The 12,592-nt window shown below is 52.8% G+C and overlaps 1 protein-coding gene across 2 annotated transcripts in view; it reads right to left on the bottom strand.

Moving 5' to 3' along the window:
- Positions 1-12,123, bottom strand: part of larp1 (La ribonucleoprotein 1, translational regulator) — a 202,867-nt gene extending 190,744 nt beyond the window's left edge. For both annotated transcript variants that reach the window (XM_072512652.1, XM_072512653.1), the window contains exon 1: positions 11,633-12,123. In XM_072512652.1, coding sequence (XP_072368753.1) covers positions 11,633-12,092 — 460 coding nt within the window. In that variant the 5' untranslated portion in view covers positions 12,093-12,123. The remainder of the gene's footprint in view (positions 1-11,632) is intronic.
- Between the last annotated feature and the right edge of the window lie 469 nt (positions 12,124-12,592).

The following is a 12,592-nucleotide window of genomic DNA, read 5'->3' as shown; positions in this document are numbered from 1 at the left end:
AGGTTTCCGGTTCAAGTCCTACTATTAAGACTGGAGCAAAAAAACACAAGTCAGCTGACAACCCTGTGCAGTCATGAGGGAATGCTGCACCATCAGAGGTACAGTCTTTCAGATAAAACATTAAACGTCTGTCCTCTCAGATAGAGATAAGATATCCCATGGCACAATTTCGAGGAGGAGCAGGGGAGTCATCCTCGGTGTCTTGGCCAATAAATACAGATTATCGTGGGCAGCACGGTGGCAGTGGATAGCACTGCTGTCTACGGCGCTGAGGACTCGGGTCCAATCCCAGCCCCGGGTCACTGTCCGTGTGGAGTTTACACATTCTCCCCGTGTCGGTGTGGGTTCACCCCCACAACGCAAAGGTGCAGGGTAGGTGGATTGGCCACACAAAATTGCCCCTTAATTGGAAACAAAATTGGGTACTCCAAATTAAAATAGATAAATACGTACATCCATTCAGATTATCAAATCTTTAGCACATTATTGTTCTTTTGGGAACTTTGTTGTGCACAAATTAGTCATCGCGTTTCCTACATAACAACGGACGGTATTTAAAAAATACAGTTGTGGTCATGAAAGGCACGGTAAGTCACAAAGAACCTTTAAATACTTCAGCATGTTTAAAGGGCAGGAGAAGCCCAATTTTAAAGTCAACAATCTAATCGTTGGCAAACACCCCACAGAAGATTGCAATATTAAGCCAATGCCCTTCCATACCATACATTTACTAGCAAATTAAAAGGCAAAGTAGATAATACTTTTTCTGCAGACTAAGGACGTTTTTTAATATTCTGAGCCACAATGACTTTTACCCAGTCTGCACATCCCAACATATGCACCAGTAAATGTCACTACCTGTATAGACTGCGTAATCCAAACGTCACTTTCTGCATCCAGACTTATGACAAAACTCCCAACGGTGGAGGCGTGGACAAAAAGCTACCATGCACTAGGATTACAACACAAAACTTCCGCAGAAATTCATATACCAAAAACTACCCGAGTTGCTGTACCAGTAGGCACAACATGCAGGTATTCACACGTACTAAGCTAGGTAACCAATGTGAACTATACTATCCTTGGAACAAAAACTGTGCATTAATTTACATTGGAGAACCGCCTAAACTAGCCTTAGGTTGACAGAGATGGGTAGCACTGATCCTCATTGGAAGATCTTTGTGCCAGCACTGCTTGGGGTATTGTCCTACTTCAGTCACAAATTATGACCTTTGAAAACAAAGGCGCAGGATAAACTGACAAATTCCACAGGCCGGGAACACCATGAACCAAATCTATCATACAAAGAGAAGAAAGTCCAGAGTTGAAATGCACACCTGGCATTGTGGTACTCTCTTTAATGCCTGATAATCTGTACAATGATCTTTCTGGACATGGAGTCAGTGCTATTTATTATTGGTCAGGTGAGAAAGGGGAATTTATTCTTAAAGAAATAAGTGCCAAAAGGTAGCTATTTTGTCCTATGTGACTACTGTGCCATTCAACACAATCATGGCTAATCGGCTACCTCAACTTCACTTTCACACACGAATCAGGAAACACTTCTGCACTAATGGGTGGCCAAAGTTTAGAACTCTTTTCCACAAACAGCAATTGATGTCAGATCAAATGTCATTTTTAAATCTCAGATTGAAAGATTGTTATCCAAAGATATTAAATGATAATAAGCAATATCACCAGAAGGCCATAGGCAGCTTTCCCCTTTGAGGAAGAGTGTGGGAGGGAGCTGACTGGTGATCATTTAACACGAGCATCACCACACCTCAGGCGAGGGGTAAGGTTAAGGCAGAGTTTTCATGAATAACCTAAGCCAGTACAGGAATTGGACCTACGCTGTTGGCTTCACTCTACAATCACAAAACAGCTGTCCAACCAACTGAGCAAAATCGCTCACAGATCATCCATGATCTGAGTGATTGGCAGAACAGGCTTCAGGAGTCTACGTCTCTTTCCATGTTCCTACCCCCATATCCCATAATTCCCTCGGTAACAATAATCTATTGATCTCGAGCACCAACAGTGACCCAGTCACAGACAAACTCTCCACTCCAGGAGACGAGCTGGATAAAAGCAAGCACTCGGGTCATTTAAAGTGTGTAATATCTGATTTAGGCTGCACAATCTTTCTTTCACCGTAATCTCCCACCAGCTCTTTGATACAAAACAAAGGCCAAAACCTGAAGGAAACCTTTATTTCAATTCATTGAACGATTCACACCTAGTGATATTTCTGATTTCAAATTACGGGAGATTGCAATGAAAGTTTCAAACTCTGAGCAATGACCATCAAGTCTTTCAATATAGTTCACTGGTTGTGAAGGACCTTTAGGCATTCTAAAAAGGTAATTAAGGCACAGTAGAAACATTAGCCGTTCCTTCTTCCAAATCGAGAAAACACTGACAGTTCACAATGTCAGTAGGATGAGTTGGTTTTGGGTGGGGTGGGGAAGAAAGAAGCCCAGTGAGCTGATTCACTGCCCATTGTGAGAGAGAGGGAGATCTGGAGGCTGCGCATTAGAGTAGACTCCCTGATCACCCTAACACAGCAACTAATCTACAATGTTCCTCACTGCCAACTCGAACTCTTACGCTGTATCTGTCTCCTCACATCCAGCTCTTTTGACAGCTGGTTTATATCTACCTCTTGCAGAGTACCTTGCAACAAACCACATTCTGAAGACAAACTCCTACTACCCAGTCAGGATTGGCTTTCAGAATTCTGTACTGCCTTTTCCAGTTTAACTGCCACTTTCGCCCTCTGACCCTTCTCTCTGCACCAGCTAATGCTACTTTCGCAGGCACACATCTTCATTTGCGTTCAGGGTTGGCTAATTACCTATTGGAAAGAGGGTGAGGTCTCAATCGAGTCTCAGTTCTCAAGTGTTGGATTATATCAGCAAACCTTTCAAATTTGTCCAAAATGCAAGAAGAAAATCAAACCATTTTGCCAAATTTGGGTACTGTTTCCAGAGCATGAGAACAACTGTAACTGGAAGTTCTCCTCCATCCTGACTTGGAAGTAGACACTGTCCCTCCTCTGTTGATGGGTCAAACACCTGGAATTCCTTCCCTAACAACACTGAGTGTACCTACATCACGCAGACTGCAGAGATTCAAAGTGGCACTTGACCCAACCGTGAGCATTTGCCCACTTTCAGTCAAACAATGGAAGCGAGCCCTGGACACTTTGGGAACCAACACCCTTACGATGATCACAGACCATTTTAGCAAGACCCACAGTAATATGGTCTCAATCTCCAACCTGCCCATACAAGCCAAGAACTCCATTAGGAGACAGGAAAAAGTTTTATAACACCAGGTTAAAGTCCAACAGGTTTGTTTTGAATCACTAGCTTTCGGAGCGCAGCTACTTCCTCAGGTCAATGTCACTGTCTATATGCGCGATCTACTTGGAGATCCTTTTCACTTTGAGCCGGCTGTTTGCAGTGTCGAGGATTCACCTGAGGAAGGAGCTGCGCTCCAAAAGCTAATGATTCAAAACAAACCTGTTGGACTTTAACCTGGTGTTATAAGACTTCTTACTGTGCCCACCCCAGTCCAACGGCGGTATCTCCACATCATGGCTACCATCGACACCGCAAACTGCCGGCTGAAAGTGGAGAGGATCTCCAAGAAGATCACGCATATAGACACTGACATTCACCTGAGGAAGGAGCTGCGCTCCGAAAGCTATTGATTCAAGACAAACTAGTTGGACTTTAACCTGGTGTTGTAAGACTTCTTACTGTGCCCATCCCAGTCCAACCCCGGCATCTCCATTAGGAGATACAGTTTAGTTTCCATTTAACAAAGCAGTGGTAAGGCGGAACATGTGTTTTGAGTACTCATTTTAAAAAATGAATTTGCGATGTCATGAATTTGAGAGTTTTGATGACGAAGTGTTGAAAATGTTTATCCTCTGAGTCTTCACAGGACTTGTGATGTGCGTCCTCTCACTTATGAACATACAGTATCGAGTTTGTTTGGTACTTTATACTGGACGAGTGAGTGCTAAACCGCTGCAGTTTATTTCCTACAGCACAATTAGTTTAATCTGGCAACGTCATATTGGCTCACTAAAATTTGGGTAGGAACCACCACTGACAATCTATTCAAACAGCTTGATGACTATTGGTGACAAGTTTTTTGATGTTGGAGAGAGGAGAATTAATGGCTGTTTATAAACTGAATAATATTCATTATTCCAGCTGAGAATGTTTAGAACAAGTGCCTGGAAGTTAATAAATGTGCCTGGGAAACTCATTAGCCAAAGCAAACACATAGAAAGAAATCAACTTCAGAAAACAAGATGTTAGCGCCAAATCAACACAAGTCACAGGTTATTGTGACTTCTGGGACTCCACTCAAATCATGTGTTCGCCAAGGGTTGGAAAGTTTCAGGGATAAAAGTAATATATTGCTATTATGGCCCCAATCGGTGCTAGGACAGCAAATCACAGCTCAGGGCATTTGAGGTTACCTCAGGCAAAGGTGTTGGGGGACTGGAGGCCAAGGAAAACAATCAGAGCTCCACTGAATATGGACAAATCCCAGCATGAGGGAGGGCGTGAGAGCAAACATTAGGCAATATTGTGTATGATTTAGACAACGATGCTAACCACTATTAAAGAGCCAATGACCACTCCCTGGAGTTGTAGGCACAGAATGATCATCCAGTGAAGAATGTGGGCTGCTGCGCAGTGCCCAGAGCTAACATCTCAAATGAGGAAAAATGTTAAAAGTTGTGACAATTTCAGACATATGGCAGGTAAGCACAGTCAGGACTGCCTCATCAGTTGCCTGTTGGGATTCCAAAGATGCTGTACTCAAGACAGAGCAACACTTTCCATACAGGATCTGGACAGCACAGCACAAAAACTAATTCATGCTTACCAGCCACCACAACAATAGAAAAGAACACATCAACAGCTTTTAGCTACCGTGGTATTTTGGCATCCTAACCAGACCATACTAAGGCAATCTATCTGAAACCCATGGACTGGTAGTCTAGGACTTAACAATGCTTTGGCTGTACTCAACACAACTTTGGCTTTGCTTCTTTGCAATTGCAAACTTGAGGCAGTTACCGGCATGGATATCCTCACCCGAGTACTAACAGGTGATCTGGGCCATTCCCTTTCACTCCCATGCCAGTATAGCAATGTTACACGAAAGTACAGTAGACATCATCCTTGAATTGAGTGACAGCCAACTACAGTCTAAAGCCTGTGTCAACTCTTCGCACAACACAGTTCACACTAGTTACCCCTTTGGTTTTGCTGCAGTTTGCTTTCCTCATAACTTTCTAACTTGACACTTTATGGCATCAGCAGATTGGCGGATGCAGAACCATACCTTGATGTACATCTGCAAATGAAAACTACAAAGCATTGCAGGGTCTCATGAAGTATTCCAGTCAAAACCGTGCTCTTTTCTTCCTTCTTGAGATACCTTGGGATGTTCTTCTATGCTAAAGGAGTTATAGAAATGCAAGTTGCTGTTGCTTCTCAGCTGCCTACTTCCATTATTCTTTTTGCAACAAACATTTTGTATGTTCATTAAGAACACTAGCGCTATTTGAGGTTATCAAAGTGACTTCTTGAACCAATGCCAGCAGTTAGTTATACTCTTGCCTCAGTCACAAGGTTGTGGATTCAAATCCCATAATAGGCCTTGATCACACAATCTTGCACAAGGGAGAATTCTGCACTGCTGGAGTCCTGTTTTTTGAATCATTTGTCAAACCAAGGTATTGTCTGCCTGTTCCAAAGGTTCATCAACATTCCTGCTGCAATTATTCTCAGAAAAGTGGGAAACACTTCGACCTCACTCAATATTCAACTCAGCAAGACCAGTAACAACAAATTATTCATCTCATTTGTTGTGCCTGTTACCTCTAGACTTGATTAATCCAATACACTCCTAATCAGCCTCCCACACATTAAACTTGGGGACATCCAAAACTCTACTGTCCGTGTCCTTAGTCACACCAGGTCCATCACCCCTGTGCTCACCGACCTACAGTGGCTTCCAGTTCTGCAACATTTCCACTCTTGTTTCCTCTTGCCCTACAACCATGTCCCATTGGTAGAACTCTTGTTTTTGGGTCAGAAGGGTGCAACCAAAGTTCCACTTGAGCACAAAAATCCAGACTGCGCCCCAGTGCAGTACTGAAGGAGTGCTGCATGTGGGAGATGCCGGCTTTAGGATGAACCGATGATCTCGGTGCCATTTGCCCGATGGACATAAATCACCCCATGGCACTACTTTGAAGAAGAGCATGGGAATTAAGTTCTGGTGCCCTGGCCAATATTTATTCCTAGATCAGCAGGAAGACTATCAGGTCATTTGGCACTGCTTTTGTAGGAGCTTGCTGTGCACAATTTTCTAGCTGCATTTCTCACAACAGTGAATACACTTCAAAAAGTGCTTAATAGGTTGTAAAGAGCTTTGGGATATCCCATGGTGATGAAAGATACAAATGCATGTCTTTCTGTTTCTTGAACCTTCAAAGTTAACTGCACTCCTCCAATTCTGGCCTCACGAGCATCTCCAGTTTTACTCACTCCACTACTGGCAGCTGTAACTTGCAGAATTCCTCCATAAACCTCTCCACCTTTAAGATAGATGGTCCTTAAAACTTACCTCTTCTGCTCTAAGCGGCTTGTTGTCAAAATGTTGTTGATAACACTCCTGTGTAGCACATTGAACTGTTTTACTATGTTAAAGGCCTGACAAAAATATATGCTGTTGTTGCTCTCACAACTTGGCTACCAAGATTGCCTATATGACAGTGGTTGTGCTTGTAAAGTGACTAATTTGTTGCAAGTGCTTCGGACAGCCAGAGAACATGGTACGGTACTATGTGCATACAAGTAGATTGCTTCCCTACTGGAAACTAGAGCATGTGTCACAGTACCAGTTTCAGACCAGCAGTCTGTGCAGGAAGAGGCTCTGTTCCAATGCCTCTGGTTAATAAGGGGATCAGGTGTTGTGGGGAGACGGCAGGAGAATGGGATGAGAAACGTATGAGCCATGATTGAATGGCAGAGTGACTCGATGGGCCGAAAAAGCCTGATTCTGCTCCCGTGTCTTATGGTCTTGTGTCATCATTCACTGAAGTCTGGTAACTATCACTATCAGAGCAGTTTTCCTCATGCAATCAGCTTTCAAAGATTAGGGACGAGCTTAAAAAGCGTTTCAGACAACTTAAATACAAATTGAACATCAATTCATACAGAAAGTACTATCACAGGATCTCCATCAACATTAATCAAAAAGAACAGGTTGTTTGGGTGGAAGCACAGCTTCAGATGGTGCTGTCAGTGCCTCCAGTCCAATAATCTCTCTCTTTCAGATTCCAACCAACCTGCTGTGTATTTCCAGAATTTTCTGTTGCGACTTTGGAATACTCATATTCGGTGTCTCCTTTCTCTGAATTTAAAATGAGATGTCGCAGTTGTGCATTAAATGACCTCATAAAGCCACTTTTAGGCACCACCCAGAATTGCCTTACACTCAATCACGGTGCATTGTTTAATGAATGTGTCCTGATGTCAGTATAACTGTCCTCCTTACTGCATTCCTGCACACAGAACTGATCCAAGTCTTGGGGAGGATCATCCAGGCCCAGGACTGAGCTTCAGTTCACATTTCATTCATTCAGTATGGGGAACAGTCGCTGATCGCAAATTTATAGTTCAATTAAGAAAAAGTGCATTATTGCAATTGAGTTGAACAAAGCACGTCACCCTGGGTCACACAAGCCCTGTGGGCCTGTTTGTGGCTAGTGACCTTTGCATTCTCCCCAGATCCAACACCAAATGAATCGACAAAACAATGCCTGTTAAACTGTTCACATTCGAGCATCAACAGAACAAGCAACTAGAAACAGGCTAAAATAAAGAGCGAGAAGATGGAAAAACAGCCTCTTCGTGACGAGCACTCGGTGGGCTCCGCACCAGCAGCCCAAATCCAATGTCCCGGCCAGGTTTCCAGTTTCCTTCATTCCCCAATCATTCAACCACCTACCAAAACTATTTTTAAATGGAGTCCGATCATACGTTCCAACATCACCATTTATCCCCTTGACTTGTACCTTGCCACTCCGTCACATCCTTTCATAAATTTTAACGCCTGTTAAAGACTCCCCGTCCTGCCCCCTCAAAGGGAGCGAAAGTTAATAGTTTTTAAAGCAACACAGGAAATCCATACATGCAAACAGAAATAGGTAACACAAAATCCTGCCTTTAATACTGCCAGTTACGAGGGTTTCAGCCGTTAGGGGGGCGCGCGCCAGGAAAAAGGGGATCTGTGGACGGATCCCGATCTGTGGGGGTGTCTGGAAGTCCAACAACCTGGTAAAGGCGCTCCCCTAGGGCGGGGATGGTGGCAATCTGTTCAGCAGGGAGGGGACGATCTGTTCAGCGGGGCGGGGATGGGTAATCTGTTCAGCGGGCGGGGATGGGCGATCTGGGTTGTTGGGGACGATCTGTTCAGCGGGCTGAGTTTGGACTATCTGTTCAGCAGGCGGGGGGGGGGGGGGGGGCGATCTGTTCAGCGGGCGGGGATGGGAGCTGATCTGCTCAGCAGGCGGGGTTGGGGCAATCTGTTCAGCGGGGGATTTGGTGGCAATCTTCAGCAGGCGGGGATGGGGGCTGAACTGCTCAGCAGGCGGGGATGGGGCGATCTGTTCAGCAGGTGGGGTTGCTGGACGATCTGTTCAGCGTGAGGGGGGGTGGGGGCTACCTGTACATCGGGGAGGTTGGGGGATATCAGCCGGGGGGGGGGGGGGGCGGGGATATCCGCTCAGCGGGGGGCGGGGATATCCGCTCAGCGGGGGTCGGGGATATCCGCTCAGCGGAGGGGGCGGGGATATCCGCTCAGCGGAGGGGGCGGGGATATCCGCTCAGCGGGGGGGGCGGGGATATCCGCTCAGCGGGGGGGGCGGGGATATCCGCTCAGCGGGGGGGCGGGGATATCCGCTCAGCAGGGGGGGCGGGGATATCCGCTCAGCAGGGGGGCGGGGATATCCGCTCAGCAGGGGGGGCGGGGATATCCGCTCAGCGGGGGGGCAGGGATATCCGCTCAGCGGGGGGGGCGGGAATATCTGCTCAGCGGGGGGTGGCGCAGGGTTATCCATTCAGTGGAGGGGGGGTAATCTACTTAGCACGGGGGGGGGGCTATCGGTTCAGCAGGGGGGGTGGGGATATCTGCTCAGCAGGGGGTGGCTCAGGGTTATCCATTCAGTGGAGGGGGGGTAACCTGCCCCGTGCGGGGCGGCATCTGCCCCGCGGGGGGGGGGGGCGCGTCTGCCCCGTGCGGGGGGGGCATCCGCCCCGTGCGGGGGGGGGCATCCGCCCCGTGCGGGGGGGGCATCCGCCCCGTGCGGGGGGGGCATCCGCCCAGTGCGGGGAGGGCATCCGCCCAGTGCGGGGAGGGCATCCGCCCAGTGCGGGGAGGGCATCCGCCCAGTGCGGGGAGGGCATCCGCCCAGTGCGGGGAGGGCATCCGCCCAGTGCGGGGAGGGCATCCGCCCAGTGCGGGGGGGGCATCTGCCCAGTGCGGGGGGGGCATCTGCCCAGTGCGGGGGGGCATCTGCCCAGTGCGGGGGGGCATCCGGGGGAAGAGCGGGGGGGGGGGGGAAGAGTTGGGGGGGGGAAGAGTTGGGGGGGAAGAGTTGGGGGGGGGGGAAGAGTTGGGGGGGGGGAGAAGAGTTGGGGGGGGGAAGAGTTGGGGGGGGGGGAAGAGTTGGGGGGGGGGGAAGAGTTGGGGGGGGGAAGAGTTGGGGGGGGGGGAAGAGTTGGGGGGGGGAAGAGTTGGGGGGGGGAAGAGTTGGGGGGGGGAAGAGTTGGGGGGGGGGGAAGAGTTGGGGGGGGGGGGAGAGTTGGGGGGGAGAAGAGTTGGGGGGGGAGAAGAGTTGGGGGGGGAGAAGAGTTGGGGGGGGAAGAGTTGGGGGGGGGGAAGAGTTGGGGGGGGGAAGAGTTGGGGGGGGGAAGAGTTGGGGGGGGAAGAGTTGGGGGGGGAAAGAGTTGGGGGGGAAAGAGTTGGGGGGGAAAGAGTTGGGGGGGGGAAAGAGTTGGGGGGGAAAGTGTTGGGGGGGGGAAAGTGTTGGGGGGGGGAAAGTGTTGGGGGGGGGAAAGTGTTGGGGGGGGGAAAGTGTTGGGGGGGGGAAGTGTTGGGGGGGGAAGTGTTGGAGGGGGGGAAGTGTTGGGGGGGGGGGGGGGAAGAGTTGGGGGGGGGAGAGTTGGGGGGGGGAGAGTTGGGGGGGGGAGAGTTGGGGGGGGGAGAGTTGGGGGGGGGGGAGAGTTGGGGGGGGGGAGAGTTGGGGGGGGGGAGAGTTGGGGGGGGGGGGAGAGTTGGGGGGGGGGGGAAGAGTTGGGGGGGGGGGGAAGAGTTGGGGGGGGGAAGAGTTGGGGGGGGGGAGAGAGTTGGGGGGGGGGAGAGTTGGGGGGGGGGGAGAGTTGGGGGGGGGGGGGAGAGTTGGGGGGGGGGAGAGTTGGGGGGGGGGGGGAGAGTTGGGGGGGGGGGGGAGAGTTGGGGGGGGGGGGGGAGAGTTGGGGGGGGGGGGAGAGTTGGGGGGGGGGGGAGAGTTGGGGGGGGGGGAGAGTTGGGGGGGGGGAGAGTTGGGGGGGGGAGAGTTGGGGGGGGGGGAGAGTTGGGGGGGGGAGAGTTGGGGGGGGAGAGTTGGGGGGGGAGAGTTGGGGGGGGGAGAGTTGGGGGGGGGGAGAGTTGGGGGGGGGGAGAGTTGGGGGGGGGAGAGTTGGGGGGGGGAGAGTTGGGGGGGGGGGGAGAGTTGGGGGGGGGGGGAGAGAGTTGGGGGGGGGGGAGAGTTGGGGGGGGGGAGAGTTGGGGGGGGGAGAGTTGGGGGGGGGGAGAGTTGGGGGGGGGGAGAGTTGGGGGGGGGAGAGTTGGGGGGGGGGGGAGAGAGTTGGGGGGAGGGGGGGAGAGTTGGGGGGGGGAGAGTTGGGGGGGGGGGAGAGTTGGGGGGGGGAGAGTTGGGGGGGGAGAGTTGGGGGGGGGGAAGAGTTGGGGGGGGGGGAGAGTTGGGGGGGGGGAGAGTTGGGGGGGGGGAGAGTTGGGGGGGGGGAGAGTTGGGGGGGGGAGAGTTGGGGGGGGGGGAGAGTTGGGGGGGGGAGAGAGTTGGGGGGGGGGAGAGTTGGGGGGGGGGAGAGTTGGGGGGGAGGGAGAGTTGGGGGGGGGGGGAGAGTTGGGGGGGGGGGAGAGTTGGGGGGGGGAAGAGTTGGGGGGGGGGGAGAGTTGGGGGGGGGGGGGAGTTGGGGGGGGGGGGAGAGTTGGGGGGGGGGAGAGTTGGGGGGGGGGAGAGTTGGGGGGGGGGGAAGAGTTTGGGGGGGGGGAAGAGTTGGGGGGGGGGGGAAGAGTTGGGGGGGGGGGAAGAGTTGGGGGGGGGGAAGAGTTGGGGGGGGGAAGAGTTGGGGGGGGGAGAGTTGGGGGGGGGGGGGGAAGAGTTGGGGGGGGGGGGGGAGAGAGTTGGGGGGGGGGGGGAGAGAGTTGGGGGGGGGGGGGGGGGGAGAGAGTTGGGGGGTCTACCGCCCCCCCCCCACCGGGACACGGCTCATTGCCCTCCCCTCCACCATTGCCCCGCGCTAACCTGGCTCGGTGTCCACGCCGCTCCCGCTCGCTCTCCTGGTCCAGGGGTTGACCCTGGGCGGCGGCGCCTCGATGAACTCTTTCCTGCGGCCGCTGCCGGCCCTCTGTTCCTCGGCGCTGTCTCCGGCCTGTCCCGGGGGTTCGGGCCCGGGCCCAGCAGCGGACCCGGGCCCAGGCTCTGCGGGAGGCGCCGGGCTGGGGTTGCCGGTCTCCACGGCACAGGCCGCTTTACTCCACGGGTTCACCTTGGGCGGCGGGGCTGCCATGAGGCGCTTGGCTTCGGGCCTGCTGCTGGTGCCGGGCCCGGCCTGGGTGGCCGCCTGCTCGGGCCCCACGCCCTGGCCCTGAGCCTGGACGTGTCCCGGGCCTTGGGCCGGCTCCGGGCGCGATTGCTCCGGGGCCTGGGCTCCGTGAGGCGGCGGCAGCGGGTTGGGCGGCAGACTCTGCACCTGCGTGGCCATGGCGGCGGCTGGGCTCGCGCTCGGGCTCCGTGTGGCAGCAGCGCGAGCGCGCACGCACGGAGCTGAACAGACGCTGAACCGAGCGCGCGCACGCACGGCACAGGTCGAGGACAGTGCGCAGGCGCGGAGAGCAGGCGCATGGCCCAAAGTAAAGGGCGGAGCCTGCTCTGCAAGCCCCGCCGCATCACTCAAACTCCTCCCCCATCCCCCAAACCCATCACCCAAGCCCTCGAGGAGTATCTGCCTTCACCAGGTGGGCCTTATCTGGTTGAAAAAAGTGTGGTTTACACTCCGCACAGATTTGGCAGTCCCTGGTTACAGCTTTGACCTCCTCGGCGGAGTAGGGCAGGTCATGGGCCTTGATATAATGGACGAGCTGGGTGACCCCCGGGTGGCAGAGGTCGTCGTGGATAGCCCGTAGCCGGTCCTCTTGCGCACTGGCGCATGTGCCGCGGGACAGGGAATCTGGGGACTCGTTGAGCTTCCCAGGACGATATACT

The sequence above is a fragment of the Scyliorhinus torazame genome, chromosome 7 (genome assembly GCF_047496885.1).
Source record: "Scyliorhinus torazame isolate Kashiwa2021f chromosome 7, sScyTor2.1, whole genome shotgun sequence".
Taxonomy (NCBI): Eukaryota; Metazoa; Chordata; class Chondrichthyes; order Carcharhiniformes; family Scyliorhinidae; genus Scyliorhinus; species Scyliorhinus torazame.
The sequence above is the reverse complement of the archived record's forward strand: the minus strand, read 5'-3'. Positions and strand labels throughout refer to the sequence as shown.